Below are 16391 nucleotides of genomic sequence, written 5' to 3' on the forward strand. Positions count from 1 at the left end.
GACCAGTCCTTGTTTTAGCCCCTTAATGCTGAGCGCCAGACAGGGTAACAACAAGTACCATCTTTTAACGTCTTTTGGTATGACATGGCCGGGGATCGAACCCCGGACCTTCCGCTCTCCGGGCAGACGCTGTACCACTAGACCAAGGAGGCGGTCTCAAATTTGAACTATAAATGTCCCAATACCTCAGAATATTTGAAAATAAGAACAAGTAAAAAATCCAATTTTGAACAATATCATGTTTATCAATCTGCCTGCCAAGGATATTAGTTTGAAATCTGAGATAAATCCCTGATGCCCCGATTCCACCATGTTCCAGCTGATGTTGACTTGTAAATAATAGAGTTTAGACCAGACAATCTGGTGGTTGATATTATCACCACTGTATGTTGTTTGTCATATTAATGTATGCATTTCATTAATGTCAAGTTACTGAACACGTTTTCTGTGTTAAACAGAGTGAGTGAGTTTGTTTTTACGCCCACTTTTAACACTTCTCCAGCAATATTATGGCAGGAGACACCAGAAATGGGCTTCATACATTGTACCTATGTGGGGAATCTAACTCCAGACCTTTGGCATAATGAGCGAACACTTTAACCACTAGGTTACCCCACCGCCCGGGGGTGCTGTCATGTTGGCCACCGCCCCTGTGTCAAACAGAGAGTCTGACTGATGGCTGGCTATTCTTACCTCTCTTCCCTGGAGATGTCCACACCTATACTAGAGGGGGCTGTCATGTTGGCCACCGCCCCTGTGTCAAACAGAGAGTCTGACTGATGCCTGGCTATTCTTACCTCTCTTCCCTGGAGATGTCCACACCTATACTAGAGGGGGCTGTCATGTTGGCCACCGCCCCTGTGTCAAACAGAGAGTCTGACTGATGCCTGGCTATTCTTACCTCTCTTCCCTGGAGATGTCCACACCTATACTAGGCGGGGCTGTCATGTTGGCCACCGCCCCTGTGTCAAACAGAGAGTCTGACTGATGCCTGGCTATTCTTACCTCTCTTCCCTGGAGATGTCCACACCTATACTAGAGGGGGCTGTCATGTTGGCCACCGCCCCTGTGTCAAACAGAGAGTCTGACAGATGCCTGGCTATTCTTACCTCTCTTCCCTGGAGATGTCCACACCTATACTAGGCGGGGCTGTCATGTTGGCCTTTATCACGGGGCCCATGTTCCGCAGGATCATTTTGATAGACGTAGCTGTTGTAAGTACATAGCTGGAAAATAGAACATCACACTCAGGTTTCCCGACCTCAACACCATCAAATATACGGTAAATGGCAGATCAGATTATGTTGGCGAGTTCTGACATTATGAAGGAATCACTACAACCACATCTTGTACTACCTCTGTGCAAAACATCTGACAAACCTCTCATTGGTGTGAGAAAGTATGGTTTTACGCTGCTTAACGCAATATTCCTGCAATAGCATGGCGGGGGACACCGGGAATGGGCTTCACACATTGTACCCATATGGGAAATCAAACCCGGGTCTTCGGCGTGATGAGAGAATGCTTTAACCACTAGGCTACCTCACTGCCCTCACATCAGGTGGACTTTCTATCGGTCAATCAGCAATAATGCTTCAAAATTCTCAATGTGAGTAAGCAAGGCATTCAGAGCAGCATAACTGACTTCAGCATGTCTGAACTGAACATGAACGTCTATCCACAGTTGGCAAACAATACAGGAAATCATCTACACTGTGTAGTATTAACGTAATATTTGTCGTGTGTCTGGATTTTCTTCTTCAGAAACGAAACTGAATCATCCCAGACAGCCGACATCTGACTGGCTCAAGAACCAATGCTTCCTATATTGAGTTGTCAGTCTGGGTTCACTTGCTGCAGCCTTCAGTGGAGTATCTTCCAGATATTCAAGCAGAGGGGTATTGTATTGGTGGAAAAGATCTGATTTTATCACCCACATTTTGTCTCATTCAAACAGGGTTGGTTTGGTTTGGTTTGTTGTTTAATGCGGCACTCAGGTCTGTAAATAATTGAGTCTGGACCAGACCATCCAGTGATTGATATCATGAGCATCGATCCATGCAATTGGGATCGATGACATGTATCAACCAAGTCAGCGAGCCTGACCACCCGATCCCATTAGTCGCCTTTTACGACAAGCATAGTCGCCTTTTACGGCAAGCATGGGATGCTGAAGACCTATTCTACCCCGGAATCTTCACGGGTCCATTCAAGCAGGGAGTTGTTTGGGATGAGTGACTACGGTTTTATGTCTTTCTTAACAATATTCCAGCATCATCTGGTCGGGGACACTAGAAATGGGCTTCCATGTTGGGAGGAGAAGTGATGGGCCCACCTTTCATATTTGCTGTTGAGCATATCTTTGAGATGAGGCAGGAGGGTGGAGCACAGATCCAGGTTCCACAAAGACCTGCAGGGGAAACAGTCGGTGGTCATACACAAATACGTCACGAGAGCTAAAAACCCTTTAAAAGACTTTGTCATATATCACATCATGTAATATTTCTGTAACCAGAAAATAAATAGAAAGTTGTTGATGAACTTAATGAATGGAAATTTCACAACACACTTATAGAGGTAGATTTCTGTACTAGTTGCTAAAAGTGGCCTAATCTTAACCCTGAGGATGGATAGAAATAGTTAAACAATGATAGTGAGGAAGTTAGTGAGTGAGATTGGTTTAACGCTGCTTTGAACAGAATTTCAGTTATATCATGGTATGCAAGCTTGATGTGGGAGAAAACCTGAAGTGATGCAGGTCTCAGATATTTACCACTTTGCGAAAACATAGGAATGGTGCTGACAAACCTTGAAATATAATCAGGGTGAACCAGAATTTGAATCTAGTATCATAGGTTTCTGGTGTGTCTAAGGGCCGCAACTCTGCAACCCTTGCCCCCCAACATGATAAGATGGTGGTGATACTCACGTCTTGGTGTTGAGAACATTGAGGATGTCGATCATCACTGCTGGATCTTTCATACTCAGAGCAGAGTCAATGGCAGTCTGTGACAAGACAGATACAATACCATCAATACAGGTTCAAACAGCCAGTGGAAGAACTTGCCCATATCTGCATATGTACATTTAGCTCTTCTAAAATCAAGTGAGCGAGTGAGTGAGTGAGTGAGTGAGTGAGTGAGTGAGGTTTGAGTGAGGTTTGAGTAGGGTTTGAGGTGAGGTGAGGTGAGGTGAAATTGGGTTTAACGTCGTGTCCAAGATTATTGCACTTATATAGCGACGTGCATGTACGTGTGTGTTTGTGTGGCTGCTTGTACTAGTCCAGACTGATGCCGATTTATAGTGCTAGCCACTGAGATACCATGCCGCAGTTTAACATGAATACCCAACTCAGACACAGTATATTGACTCTGAGCCGACCAGTCCTTGTTTTAGACCCTTAATGCCGAGTGCCAGACAGGGTAACAACAAGTACCATCTTTTAACGTCTTTTGGTATGACGCGGCAGGGAATCGAACCCTGAACCTTCCGCTCTACAACTAGACCACGGAGGCGGTCGAGTAGGGTTTGAAGCTTCTTTGAAAATGTGGCAGTTATATCAGGGCATGTCAGACTGATTCAGGTCTTTGACATTTTTCACTTTTTGTGTAATCCATGAGAAAGGCTGAAGTGAAAATAAAACAATACATTGTCATGACAACCATACACCACACTTACTTTTCTTCCCTGTAATCCCAAACAGTTAAACACAAAGACAACATACTTGAAATTTAGAGTTAATAATTATCCTGCTCACAATAGGCATGAAGCTTACACAACTCACTCATGACTCATTCGTGACAGGCTCCATAATTCCTTGGTCATGCTCCAAGTGTTCAAGGGTGTACTTCAACCAATACACAAACATTACACACTCAACACTTGTTACTGGTATACATCAAGTCCTGTGCAATCTTTGTCTGACCTCACACATACAACACAAGATTTGTTTGTTTCTTTGCTGTTTAACGCCACACTCAGCAATATTCCAGCTATATGATGGCGGTCTGTAAATAATCGATTTCGGACCAGACAATCCAGTGAATGCAATAATAAGCATAGACCATGCAATTGGGACACGATGACCTGCATCAATCAAGTCAGCCAGCCTGACCACCCGACCCAGTAAGTCGACTCTTACGACAAGCATAGTCACCTTTTACGGCAAGCATGGGTTGCTGAAGACCTATTTTACCCCGGATGTTCATGGGTCTACAACACAAGAAGATATTCACCTTGGTGTTTCCTGACGTCCACATGGCACGGACTATCTGCAGGTTTCGCCCCCGACTTGTCATCACCTTCATCATGGCATCATGGCCTTTCTGTATCGACGACAGCACCTCTGACTCAGACATGTTGCTGGAGTTACCTCCCCTGTCATAGTCTGCTTTCTGTGACAACAGCAACACGATGAATCTCAAAATTGATTTGATCATATGAACATGATAACACAAACAATAATTCTTAGAGAAAATAATTAGACATGTCAGAAGGTCTGTGTGACTGATGATTGTTTGTTTGTTGTTTAACGCCGTACTCAGCAATATTGCAGCTATATGATGGCGCTCTGTAAATAATTGAGTCTGCACCAAAACATCCAGTGATTGACATCATGAGCATTGACCTACATGGTTGGGATGTGATGAAATGTATCAGCCAATTCAATGAGCCTGACAACCCAATTCCATTATTTGCCTATTGCATGGGTTGCTGAAGATGAAATCTAACCCAGATCTTCATGGGTCATAGATCACAGCTGAACTGGCCAGATAGGGATGGATATTACCCTCCCCTGTGGACCTAGAGCAAGAGCTGGAGCTGGAGCTGGAGCTGGAGCTGGAGCTGGAGCTAGAGCTAGAGCTGGAGCTGGAGCTGGAGCTGGAGCTGGAGCTGGAGGCAATTTAGTTTCTTCCTGTTCTAAATCTCAGTTACCATGATTAGCCAACAAAATACATTTCCGAAAAGAATTTGATATTGGTGTGAGTGACTGTTTTATGCCAAGCTAGCAATATTTCTACTTCCATGACAGGATCTGTTCTGAACCTGGGACAGGCAGACCAGTGGTGGATAGCATGAACAACAATCTATGCCATCATGGTTCATGGACACACAATTAGCCATTTAGGTCTGCTCTCACAACAAGCATTGGGTAATGAGGATGATCATGTTACAACAATGAGCCATATCATGACAACTTACAGAGAGGAAGTCCTCCGCAGCTATCCCTGAGTTCTCCTTGTGGGCGGGGGAGATGTTCCTGGTGGCTTGGTCCCGACGTGGGGGTGAGGGGTCCTTCCTCCTGGGTGGGGAATGATCTCTCCCCCGTGGGGCTTCGCGGGGCGGTGATCTCTCAGTTCTGCGGGGGGACTCCCGAGGAGGTGATCGCTCAATTCTCCGTTGTGGCGGGTCTCTTGGTGGAGATCGCTCAATTTTCCGTGGGGATTCTTGCGGCGGTGACCTTTCAACTCTCCTGGGAGGGTCTCGCTCAGCTTTTCTAGGTGGGGAATGTACTACTTTGTGCGTTTTTCGGTCAGCAGATGTATTGGATCGTCTGTCTGATGTTCTCTCAGGTTCAGCGACTGCAACAAGTCATTAATATTCAGCAAGGGGATTGCATTCTTTGTTCACTTCTTAGTTAAAATTAACCATTTCTAAAACATCATTACAATTAATCATCCTAATACACAATGTGTATGTGAGAGAGTATGGTTTTATGCCGCTTTTTGCAATATTCCAGCAATATCATGGCGGGGGACACCAGAAATGGGCTTCACACACTGTACCCATGTCGGGAATCGAACCCGGGTCTTCGGGTTGACGAGCGAAAGCTTTAACCACTAGGCTACCCAACCCCCCCCCCCCCCCCCCCCCCCCCCCCTAATAATTTCTAAAATATCATTCGAAATATGCCCTTGCAGCTGAAAAAAGGAACAGATCTTGTTTTAGAACTGATGAAAATGACTTTGTAAGTATGGTTTTATGCTGTTTTTTTGCAATATTCCAGCAACGTCACGGCTAGGGACACCAGAAATGGGCTTCACACATTAATACACAATGGATGCAAGCAGTAATTACATATTTGGCAAATACAGTGTTATCTTCCAATGTGCAAAGACTTCGACTTGGCTCATTTTCTTGTACATGTTGTAGCAACTACCTGTTTCTACAGGTGCTGATACAGTGAGCGAGTATGGTTTTACGCTGCTTTTGGCAATATTCCAGCAAAATCATGGTGGGGGACACCAGAAATGGGATTCACACATTGTACCCACGTCAGGAATCAAACCCGGGTCTTCAGCATGACAAATGAACGCTTTAACCACTAGGCTACCCAACCGCCCCAGGTGCTGATAGAGGAGGAATTCTTTGAATTTATTTGTGATAATACTTTTCAGAACTAAAACTCTGCAACCATGTTTTGCTAGAAGTAGCTTCATACTATCCTTCACATCCAACATATTATTAGCACCAATCACAACTGTATAACAGGCAAAAGATATACCTCAGCCATGTTGTCCCAGTTAGCATGTGCACTTTCAGGCCACTAGTCCTTGCAATGATAACATATAGCCAAACCCCTAAAAAGGGCACATTTCTACTAGTCCTTAGGATACCTTAACTATTGGACAGTTTGGCAAAGGACTACAAGACTAGTGCCAGTTTCTAACAGCTGATGTGTAGATATGACATGGGTAAAAAAGTAACGAGAGTCATGCATGACAGACCCACACTTGGAGGAAACTCACTGTCAGTGGCAAACCAGCAATTATGTTCTACACCGAGAGGTTGATGTGTGAGGAGTGACTGTTGAGGGCATTGTAACTATCTATACTCAACAGTAGTGTACGAGAACCGTCTAAGTCCTTCATCTTCCCACAATGCCTGGCACTGTTCTCAGGACGTCAAGTTCTTATGAACCACCATTGGCTAAGTTCACAGTTGACAGTTGAGGGAGGTAACTCTGATCTGACTGGCTACTCATGACTCTCCAAACAAGGCATAGCTTATACATAAAGCAAGGGGCTTAAGTTAGGGGTAGGCTATTTTTTTTCGGTCACTGCTTCAAATCATGCAATTGGTAGTAGCCAAATAACTTCAAAAATTCACAACACACCTCAATGGCCAATGTTATGAGACAAGTCCTCAGTGTTGAGGTAGGCCCTAGCTGTTAAGCTACCAGGAGGACAAGTTTTCTGTCTACATGAAGTACTTATTTTGACAAACCTAGGCTTAGTTTGTGTTGGAACCAAATTATTGTTTCTTGCTTCATTAGCATCCAGTGATATCATTTAACTGTTAGTTATCCCAAGCATCCTTCCCTTCTCAGTGTTGTATACCTCCATTCCATCAGGACAAATACTCTGCCTCCATCTCCTGCAAATTTGAGCTAAGCTTGAATAATATGGTGCTAAAAATAACCGTCCAATCAAATTACTCTAAGCAACGAAGGTGATTCCGTGCTAACCTATTGATGGAGATGGTGATTTAATAATTGACAAATAGGTCTAGAGTAATTACGATAATTGACATCATTATCATAACGGAATGGAGATATAATACATTGGATAATCGGAAATGATTATCCCCGAATGAAAAACTCCCAGCATGCACTTACAGTCATCAGGCGGGGGCTGGAAAGGCTCCATTCTTTTGGGCGGAGAGAAAGCTGAAATAAATAGAGCATGCAACTAGAAACACAATCTACATACTAATACAGGTTAGTCTTTCAAAACACAAGAACAGGGCAAACGTAAAATATAAATACACAGAAGTCAATCAACAAATAGAACACAGATAAGCCAATCTCAAATCTTAGAAATGTTACACGTTAATCAAGAAAGTATGAAGATTCAGTCTAAAAAGGTTTGGCTGTGAACTCACCTTTTGGCAGAGTGAACCAGGGATTTATCTACGACCCAGAATTAAGTGCCCGAGGCAAGTTGTGATGTCAGAGTCAACATTATATTTGAACTCTGCTTTCAATGTAACAGTCTAAAAGTAAGGGTTGAAGGTTCTTCCTCCATATTGGTCCTGTTGTTGGTGAAGTACAAGTCAAAGACTAACACACCACATTAGTTATTACTAGTGACATGAATTGGGAACTTTTGTATTTCCATTTTTCACTTCCATTTGTTGCAGACTAATGGCCAAATATTGGCCAAAGAACAGGTCTAAATAATTCCCTGGTGACCTCAAGTGTACTACTCCAAAGAAATTAAAGAACACATAATTCATTTACATGGCATGATAGATTAACTATAGCAAATCAAGGTTTCTTTAACTTCCCTGAGGTAGTAAAAATTTAGTCCTTAATCTTCGACTGAATGTTTGGCATGATATCAGACAACAAACACATGCCATTATAAAAAAGTGTCACGTCTAAGTGTTAACTAAACAAAATGAATTGCACAATAAGTGAACTAATGCGCCATGCAGACAACTTGAATATGTTCATGCAATGTCTGTCTGCTGGATTAACTAGTGATTAAGCTCTGCTTGTATTGTCATATTTAGCATGCAGTTTAGGGTCCCGTTCCTCAAAGCGATCTTAGCACTACGATGATCGTAAACCTATGTTAAAGTATGGGACTTACGATCACCTTAGTGCTAAGATCGCTTTGAGGAACGGGGCCCAGAATACCCGTACAGAATCTAGCCCTCTGTCACCTGAATACATGCAGTACATGGGGTAAGTGCTGTACCTTGACAGCGACACCTGATCCACAGATATCTCCACTGCACTAACAGCACTGATACCCAGCTCATAACACAGACTGTGATGCAGCCAACAGGTGCACACATGCATGCTGACACACCGGGATGTCAATCAGTGAGTGAATGTTGTTTTATTGTGCAGCTGGCATTACCATCTTCGACGTAATAAGCGCCCACGGCGATATTTGCTAATATATTGGCAAGTGAACAATCCCAATTAGCACCCCTACCAATTGATCAATGTACACAAGACTTATTTATTCTCGTATAATACGTGTTATATGCATCCTTATCCGTGGGAAATTAAATTCTGGAAAAATATATGTCGTATATAAACATTTCAGGCTATCAGCATAAACCCCGAAATTTACGATCTTCAACTAATATAATATTCTAATAAGAGCCCCCTATTTCTAATTTTGAGAGCACCCTGTTATGCCATGACCAATTCACTCTCCCTAGGGTATCGGGTACTGGGTCTTGGGTACTGGGTACAGATGGCAGACCAACCCACTCTCCCCAGGGTATTGGGTACTGGGTATCGGGTACTGGGTACAGATGGCAGACCAACCCACTCTCCCCAGGGTATTGGGTACTGGGTATCGGGTACTGGGTACAGATGGCAGACCAACCCACTCTCCCCAGGGTATTGGGTACTGGGTATCGGGTACTGGGTACAGATGGCAGACCAACCCACTCTCCCCAGGGTATTGGGTACTGGGTATCGGGTACTGGGTACAGATGGCAGACCAACCCACTCTCCCCAGGGTATTGGGTACTGGGTCATGGGTACAGATGGCAGACCAACCCACTCTCCCCAGGGTATTGGGTACTGGGTATCGGGTACTGGGTACAGATGGCAGACCAACCCACTCTCCCCAGGGTATTGGGTACTGGGTCATGGGTACAGATGGCAGACCAACCCACTCTCCCCAGGGTATTGGGTACTGGGTAGTGGGTACAGATGGCAGACCAACCCACTCTCCCCAGGGTATTGGGTACAAGGTAAAGACAGCATGAGATGGTACACAGTTGATAGTGGACTGTCTGTTCTCTCTGTAATGACCTTAGCCCTAAGACAGTCGTAAGACTATGTTAATGCATGGGAGTCACAATCACCTTAGCGCTAATATCGCTTTGTACAACGCCCTGTTCTGATCTGATTCTTGATTGTGTAATTCAGAAATAATCTTTCTTTTTTCCAAAGATACCATTTCCACAGTTGTCTTGTTTGCCGTGCAGAGTTGTCTCCCTTGAATCAAAGTCAGAATAAGTTCTACATACACCTTTCATAAGGTAAATATGGACGGCCAAAATGGAATGAAGAATTCTCAATAATTTCTGATCAAACAATAAAAATAACCCTGGAAAACCCTGTCACATGCTAACGTCAAGTTAACTCAAGCATTCCCATATTGCAATCTGGTGGTTCTGCCTCAAATCTCCGTAACACCTATGATTTAATAATGTTACCATGGTTACTGGAAAAATACTTTTCTGATATCCTAGCATCAATATCTTCTTGACATATCTTCATACCAATATTCATACAACTATTACAGAGAGTTTTTATGCTGAAATGTAATTGCAATTGACATAATGTGGAGTGAGTGAGTGAGTGAGTGAGTGAGCATGAATGAGGTTTTCCAGTAGTCAATGTTGGATATATCAGAGACCAGCACCAATGACCTCAAACAAGTGTTGTTTTATCTGGAGTAGGAACACCAGTTGTAGTCATGAGTGAGTGAGTGACTTGAGTCTAACAGTTTTCCAGTTATACCACGGCTTGTCAGCATAATGTGGGAGGAAATCCCAAAGTGATGCAGGTCTCAGACGCTGATGAAACCCACAAGTATGTGTACGGTGCTGACAACCACGAATCTGGGATTCAAATCCACTGGCATACCTAAGGGACACAACTCTGCACTGCTGTGGCATCCATGGCACTTTATGGCTCAGTGTTCAGTGAAGTGGCTTTGAGCAACGCCTGGACAATCATCCTTAACCCCAACTTCAAAACAATCATGGAAAAAATACCTTGACATGACTCCTGGAGATGTATTAGTAAAGGTGTGATTATATTTCATACTCATGAAAACATTCCACCATATGGGGTTTACATGTTTTGGTTGACATTGTGCAGCCATGTAGAGATCAAACCGAGGTTGACAGTATGTGGACTGAGGGCTTTACCCTCTTGCTGCTCACCGCCACCCATCTTCCTGAAGCAAGGGAGTTAACTGACTGTATAAGTCCACTTTCCACCCTTGCCGAACTAGGCTGGAATTTCATGGCTATTATGAGAAATGTCCCTTATATGTCTCTCGTACTGACCAATCAGAGTCCACCTCTCATAGCACTTGCATTGGTTTCAAACAACATGGCGGTGCCAAGTCAAGATGATCTTTATCATAATAAAACAGATGATATCTCGTGAAGAGCATCAAATCACCCAAGCACCTTGAATAAATACATGTCAACGCCCACATGCTCCGGAAAATCCTGCACACGACCGAAATCAGCATGGCAGTCGCTTTGTTGTTTATGAACCAGGATGCTTGCCTCGGAAAGATGACCACCGCCACCACATATCTCTCAATTTGTTATTCATTAAAAGGGATTTGCACTGGCTGTGAGCTATATGTTAAGGTTATATTCATTTGTACATGATAATGGGATATAGGATATAGTATTACACATTAAATCAACTACAGCACAGGGCTTGAAGCCATGTTGGTTATATCGATCACCACCACCATCATCAGGCTATACTTGGTGTAAGCTGGTATATGCATGTTACAGTGATGGTATAATACACTTATCATCATATGTCGATATACAAGTTATGCAATAGCTCACCAGGAGATTTCTTGGCTAACTGCCAAGTAAGATTGAATTGAGGTTCTGTGAAAAATAATTAATTACTTTCATAAATACTATCATGTCTTCGTGGTCATACTGTTACAAAACTCTATAACTTTATAAACTTAAAAGCACATCTGGGATTAAATTATTCTTGACAATGCTCGTTAAAATAAAATGTTTGCATGCATATTTCCTCCACCAAAAATTGGATATGATAATTTTGACTGAGGAAAATAGTACAATATTTTCAGATCAGGCATAAGTTCTAATTCTTTTCTAAATGACGCCTCCACCAAAGTCTCCCCTATGTTTATTATGGCCCACGTTTCTAGTACATGCGGAAGTAACTGTTTCTCACCACTTGACTTCTTTCTAATCTGCCAGTTATGTTTACTTGGAGAGACTGGAAATCACAATGCATATATTTCGAGGTCAAGAAACGAACATCTGCCATGTACCATTATATGACTGCAACATTTATATTTCTGAAATATACATGACTTTGTGTACATCATCTAACAAAACCAAAGCTCCAAAATCTACATTTCAATGACTTAACATTCAGTCATTTATGTCAGTAAAAATGTTCGGATATATGAACATATTTGACACTACTTTTAGCATATGCTCATGTTGATAATTGCTGACAGGAAAACCCCGGTGACAGCGCCACAAACACAACTCTTTGTGAATGGAACGTGAAGAAATAGAGAATCTGTCTGTGTGTCTTTAATATCAACAATATCAGCACAAGTCGACAAAAATAGAAAGCTCAAAGGACTTTTTAACCTTTATCGACAAGTGTTGATATATTGGGTGAAAAAAGACGTGAGGACAAGATTCTATCATCCAAAATCATTCTTCCAACTTACAGAAACCAGTTTTGGATGATAATGAACGTTAATGATATGCCATTCATTTCTTATTGGATGGTTTACAAAACTGACAAATATAAAAAATGAAACTTGAATTATACAATTTTACAATGAGGTGTAGTCTCCGGGATGTGAGAGTGACATGAATCAGAGTGCGTGGAGGTGAAAACAATGACAGAATCAGTCCTGAAGCAAAACAGTAACAGAACAACGAAAGCTTACAGAAAACTGATGACTGAATAGTTACAACATACACGGCTTGTTCCTAGGAGATGCACGCAGGCTCGTACTTCTCAGTTCACACATTTGTCTCAGTTTTAGTAACATGTACTGAGCAAAACAGTCAGGGATCACAAATATTTGGGGGATATTTGTATGATATTGTGTACTCAGTCCTAAAATCAAAAAAATATTTTCCCCAAAACATTGATGATCCCCAACTATTTTGTTCGGTACATGTGAGTGAGTGAGTGAGTGAGTGACCAAAGCATCCATGTGCAATACTTCAGGATGCTATTTGGATTGCCTCCCTTTACAGGTTCACGCGAACCAAGCAAAACCAGTGAGTGAGTGAGTGAGTATGATTTTACGCCGCTTTTAGCAATATTCCAGCAATATCACGGCGGGGGACACCAAAAATGGGCTTCACACATTGTGCCCATGTCGGGAATCGAACCCGGGTCTTCGGCGTGACGAGCGAACGCGTTAACCAGTAGGCTACCCAACCGCCCCAAGCAAAACCAGAAGTCACATTGAAAAATAATTCAAATTCTTGATCCTTTTATCCAGCTGGGAAGTGATCATGAAGCAATCCTAACCAGGACATCAGAGTAGGAGTGACTATTGTGGCTATTTCCCTATTGCAACAGTATTGTGATAGTAGTAAACCAACTCTAAGTCCAGGTTATTATATTAATCAATGTAATGAAATGAATAAAATATTGCTAATAATCTTGAAGTCGGCCATTTTCCTCCCCTAGCTAATCAAACCAAAGGGAAGTAATTCTAATCTGAAGCTGACATAATGCTTGCAAACCAACACACAAGTAGGTTTGAAATTAGCACAATTATGTTATATTTATATTTAATTGCAACTATTGAAACTATCAATTGTTCTGCAAGCTATCGACAATACTATTGGCATTTTTAAATTCCTATCAATATAGTACTATTGTAGGGCAAACAATTGCATTACATTGATGGTTCAATATATACACTCCTATATCAGAGTGCATTTTTAAACACAGACATAGGCCATGGATTTCATGGAAGGGGTACATGGTCACAGAGTTAACGATCACTAAGTAAAAGAACTAAAAAATATACACTGATGAACTTGAATTCAATATTTGCATTTGAAATCATCAATGCTAAATGCTTCGGGATCCCTCCTCCCAGTTTAGCTGCAGCATCTTTCCCCCTATCCGGATGCGTGACTGATTACCTACCGAGTCTGGCGTTGGACTGGAAGTGTTCCCGGTAGTCGGCCTGGTTCTGGATGTCGGTGGCTGACTGGCTGTCGTCGCCATCGCCCCTGCCTTGGTCATCATTCCTCTCACTGGCATCTTCCTTAGGGACACTGAAATGTGGGGCAAGTTTGTCACTTGGCCTAAGTGGAGAAATGTGGAGTGTCAGTGTAGAGAGAAAGATCACAACAAACAGAATGGTGACACTGCACGCAGGCCCGTTTACACAGGGCTCAGTCATACCTGCATATTGACCACTTATACATGGACCAGTTCAGGGTCTGATTTCAGAAACTTGATCTAAATTGCACCAGGTGCATGTTGACATGAAAACCTAGTTGCACCAGGTGCATGTTGACATGAAAACCTAGTTGCACCAGGTGCATATTGACATGAAAACCTAGTTGCACCAGCTCCATGTTGACATGAAACCTAGTAGCACCAGGTGCATGTTGACATGAAACCTAGTTGCACCAGGTGCATGTTGACATGAAAACCTAGTTGCACCAGGTGCATGTTGACATGAAAACCTAGTTGCACCAGCTCCATGTTGACATGAAACCTAGTTGCACCAGCTCCATGTTGACATGAAAACCTAGTTGCACCAGGTGCATGTTGACATGAAAATCTAATTGCTTTAGCTCCATGTTGACATGAAAATCTAATTGCACCAGACGAAACCAGGTTGCATCCTGGTCCCATAAAATTATCAAAGTTGGATTTAAAAAAACAAACAAATCTGATCTATGATGACTGTGTGACGATTTTACTTAAATTAATGAAGTAATGCACGTGCAGAGTTTGATTACGTCAAGCCCAAGAAAGCATGACAAATTACACAAAACAGGGATGAGTGATGTAAACAAAGCTTAGAGGTATCGAGTGTGTTCAAACATCATTGTTGTGTGGAAGAGCAAGTTTAGTCAGACAGACCTGGTGCATGTAGACATAAATATGAGGGTGCACTTTTCAATAATAGTGTGTACTGGTGCATGTTTTATGTAGTTAATCGAGCCCTGCAGTCATACACTGGGCTAATGTGTTGTTATACCCTGAGCCAAACAGACCTGTTATACATAAGTCACACAAACCACTTATACCCCAAGTGATATGGACCATAGTCATAAAGACTTTTGCTGATTTTTTAAGGCAAATCAAATGTGTGATCTTTTAAGTCAGTGATCACAGACATAAACATTTTTTTAAACCCTGCCATTATCAATTAATATCTCATTATCGGAGCGGGTTGTCCAAACGAGATTACGACCAGATACTGCAGATCAATTTTGTGTTTGTGTGTGGTGACTAGATTGTGTAGACAGAGTTCCCAAATAATGTCAGATCCAAGTATTTGATCCCAAGTTGCAAGGAAACCTTTATTTCTAATGCCGGGAGCCCATGAGTCTCCAGCAGGTCAGTATGGAGGAGGACAGACTACATGGACTTGCTCACCTTGAGTTTCTGGACGTTGCTGTCGGGGGACGTTCTGTTATGAAACTTTTACGACCACTGAAAAAATGATAAAATTGTATCACATATTCAAGACTGGTCAGGCATGCAGAATTCTTGCTTAAATGCCTGTCTAGAATATTATGTTACTTTCAGAGTGAGTGAGTGAGTGAGTATGGTTTTAAGCCGCTTTTAGCAATATTCCAGCAATATCACGGCGGGGGACACCAGAAATGGGCTTCACACTTTGTATGCATGTGGGGAATCAAACACGGGTCTTCGGCGTGACGAGCAAACGCTTTAACCACTAGGCTACCCGACGGCCCCTGTTACTTTCAGAATGTTATGTTAGATGATTAAGTTTTACCCATGTTAACATGAGTACTCGCATGCCACCATGTACAAACAAGAACATTCCTTTCGGAAATGAGCCCTAGCATGGACTAACCTCGACAAACCGCTTCCCTTTTCAGAGGTGCCACCGACTGGCTGGACTCTCTGACAATGAAAACAAAAGTTACATGAACAATATTTTATACAATAATAATATACAATATTTTGAGCATAATATTCTTCAGGTGTCTTGGTTTGTTGTGTGCTTTTGTTGTTGAGTCAGTCGTTGTGTTGCCAATGATTCAATGATGGGCCACAAACCAGAGACGATGTTGCATTGGTCATAAACAAGATCATCATAGAATTCAATGATGTTAAGTAGAGCTGGAGGCTTACACCAAGTATTTTTTTTCAATTGCCTGAAGGCAGCAGAGAGAAATTAAAACATTACAAATTGCTATGTTTAGACTATTTGTTGATATACATATAACACACTGATATATTGATATATATAACACTGCATACTCACCTTTAAATCTATTACAAAACTGCTGACATTAGTTTGAGCAAATGAAGATCCTATCTGTAAAACAACAATGTTGGAAATTGTAAAATAATGTTAAACCAGATAAAATGACAAACAAGCAAGCCAGTTGTCAAGGTATTGGCTCGCAGAATGTGGACA

The 16391-nt window shown here is 42.2% G+C and overlaps 1 protein-coding gene across 1 annotated transcript in view; it reads right to left on the reverse strand.

Annotated features, from left to right (window-relative positions):
- Nucleotides 1–16391, reverse strand: part of LOC139454554 (katanin p80 WD40 repeat-containing subunit B1-like) — a 43273-nt gene that overhangs the window by 9476 nt on the left and 17406 nt on the right. The window contains exons 10-21 of the mRNA XM_071236342.1: nucleotides 16236–16289; nucleotides 15822–15871; nucleotides 15377–15433; nucleotides 13907–14067; nucleotides 11942–11986; nucleotides 11578–11622; nucleotides 7619–7669; nucleotides 5203–5582; nucleotides 4236–4394; nucleotides 2930–3006; nucleotides 2336–2410; nucleotides 1110–1226 (exon numbers count right to left, since the gene is read on the reverse strand). Coding sequence (XP_071092443.1) covers nucleotides 1110–1226; nucleotides 2336–2410; nucleotides 2930–3006; nucleotides 4236–4394; nucleotides 5203–5582; nucleotides 7619–7669; nucleotides 11578–11622; nucleotides 11942–11986; nucleotides 13907–14067; nucleotides 15377–15433; nucleotides 15822–15871; nucleotides 16236–16289 — 1271 coding nt within the window. The remainder of the gene's footprint in view (nucleotides 1–1109; nucleotides 1227–2335; nucleotides 2411–2929; nucleotides 3007–4235; nucleotides 4395–5202; nucleotides 5583–7618; nucleotides 7670–11577; nucleotides 11623–11941; nucleotides 11987–13906; nucleotides 14068–15376; nucleotides 15434–15821; nucleotides 15872–16235; nucleotides 16290–16391) is intronic.

This window comes from Haliotis cracherodii, unplaced genomic scaffold (assembly GCF_022045235.1).
Source record: "Haliotis cracherodii isolate W230 unplaced genomic scaffold, xgHalCrac1.p SCAF_10, whole genome shotgun sequence".
Lineage (NCBI taxonomy): Eukaryota > Metazoa > Mollusca > Gastropoda > Lepetellida > Haliotidae > Haliotis > Haliotis cracherodii.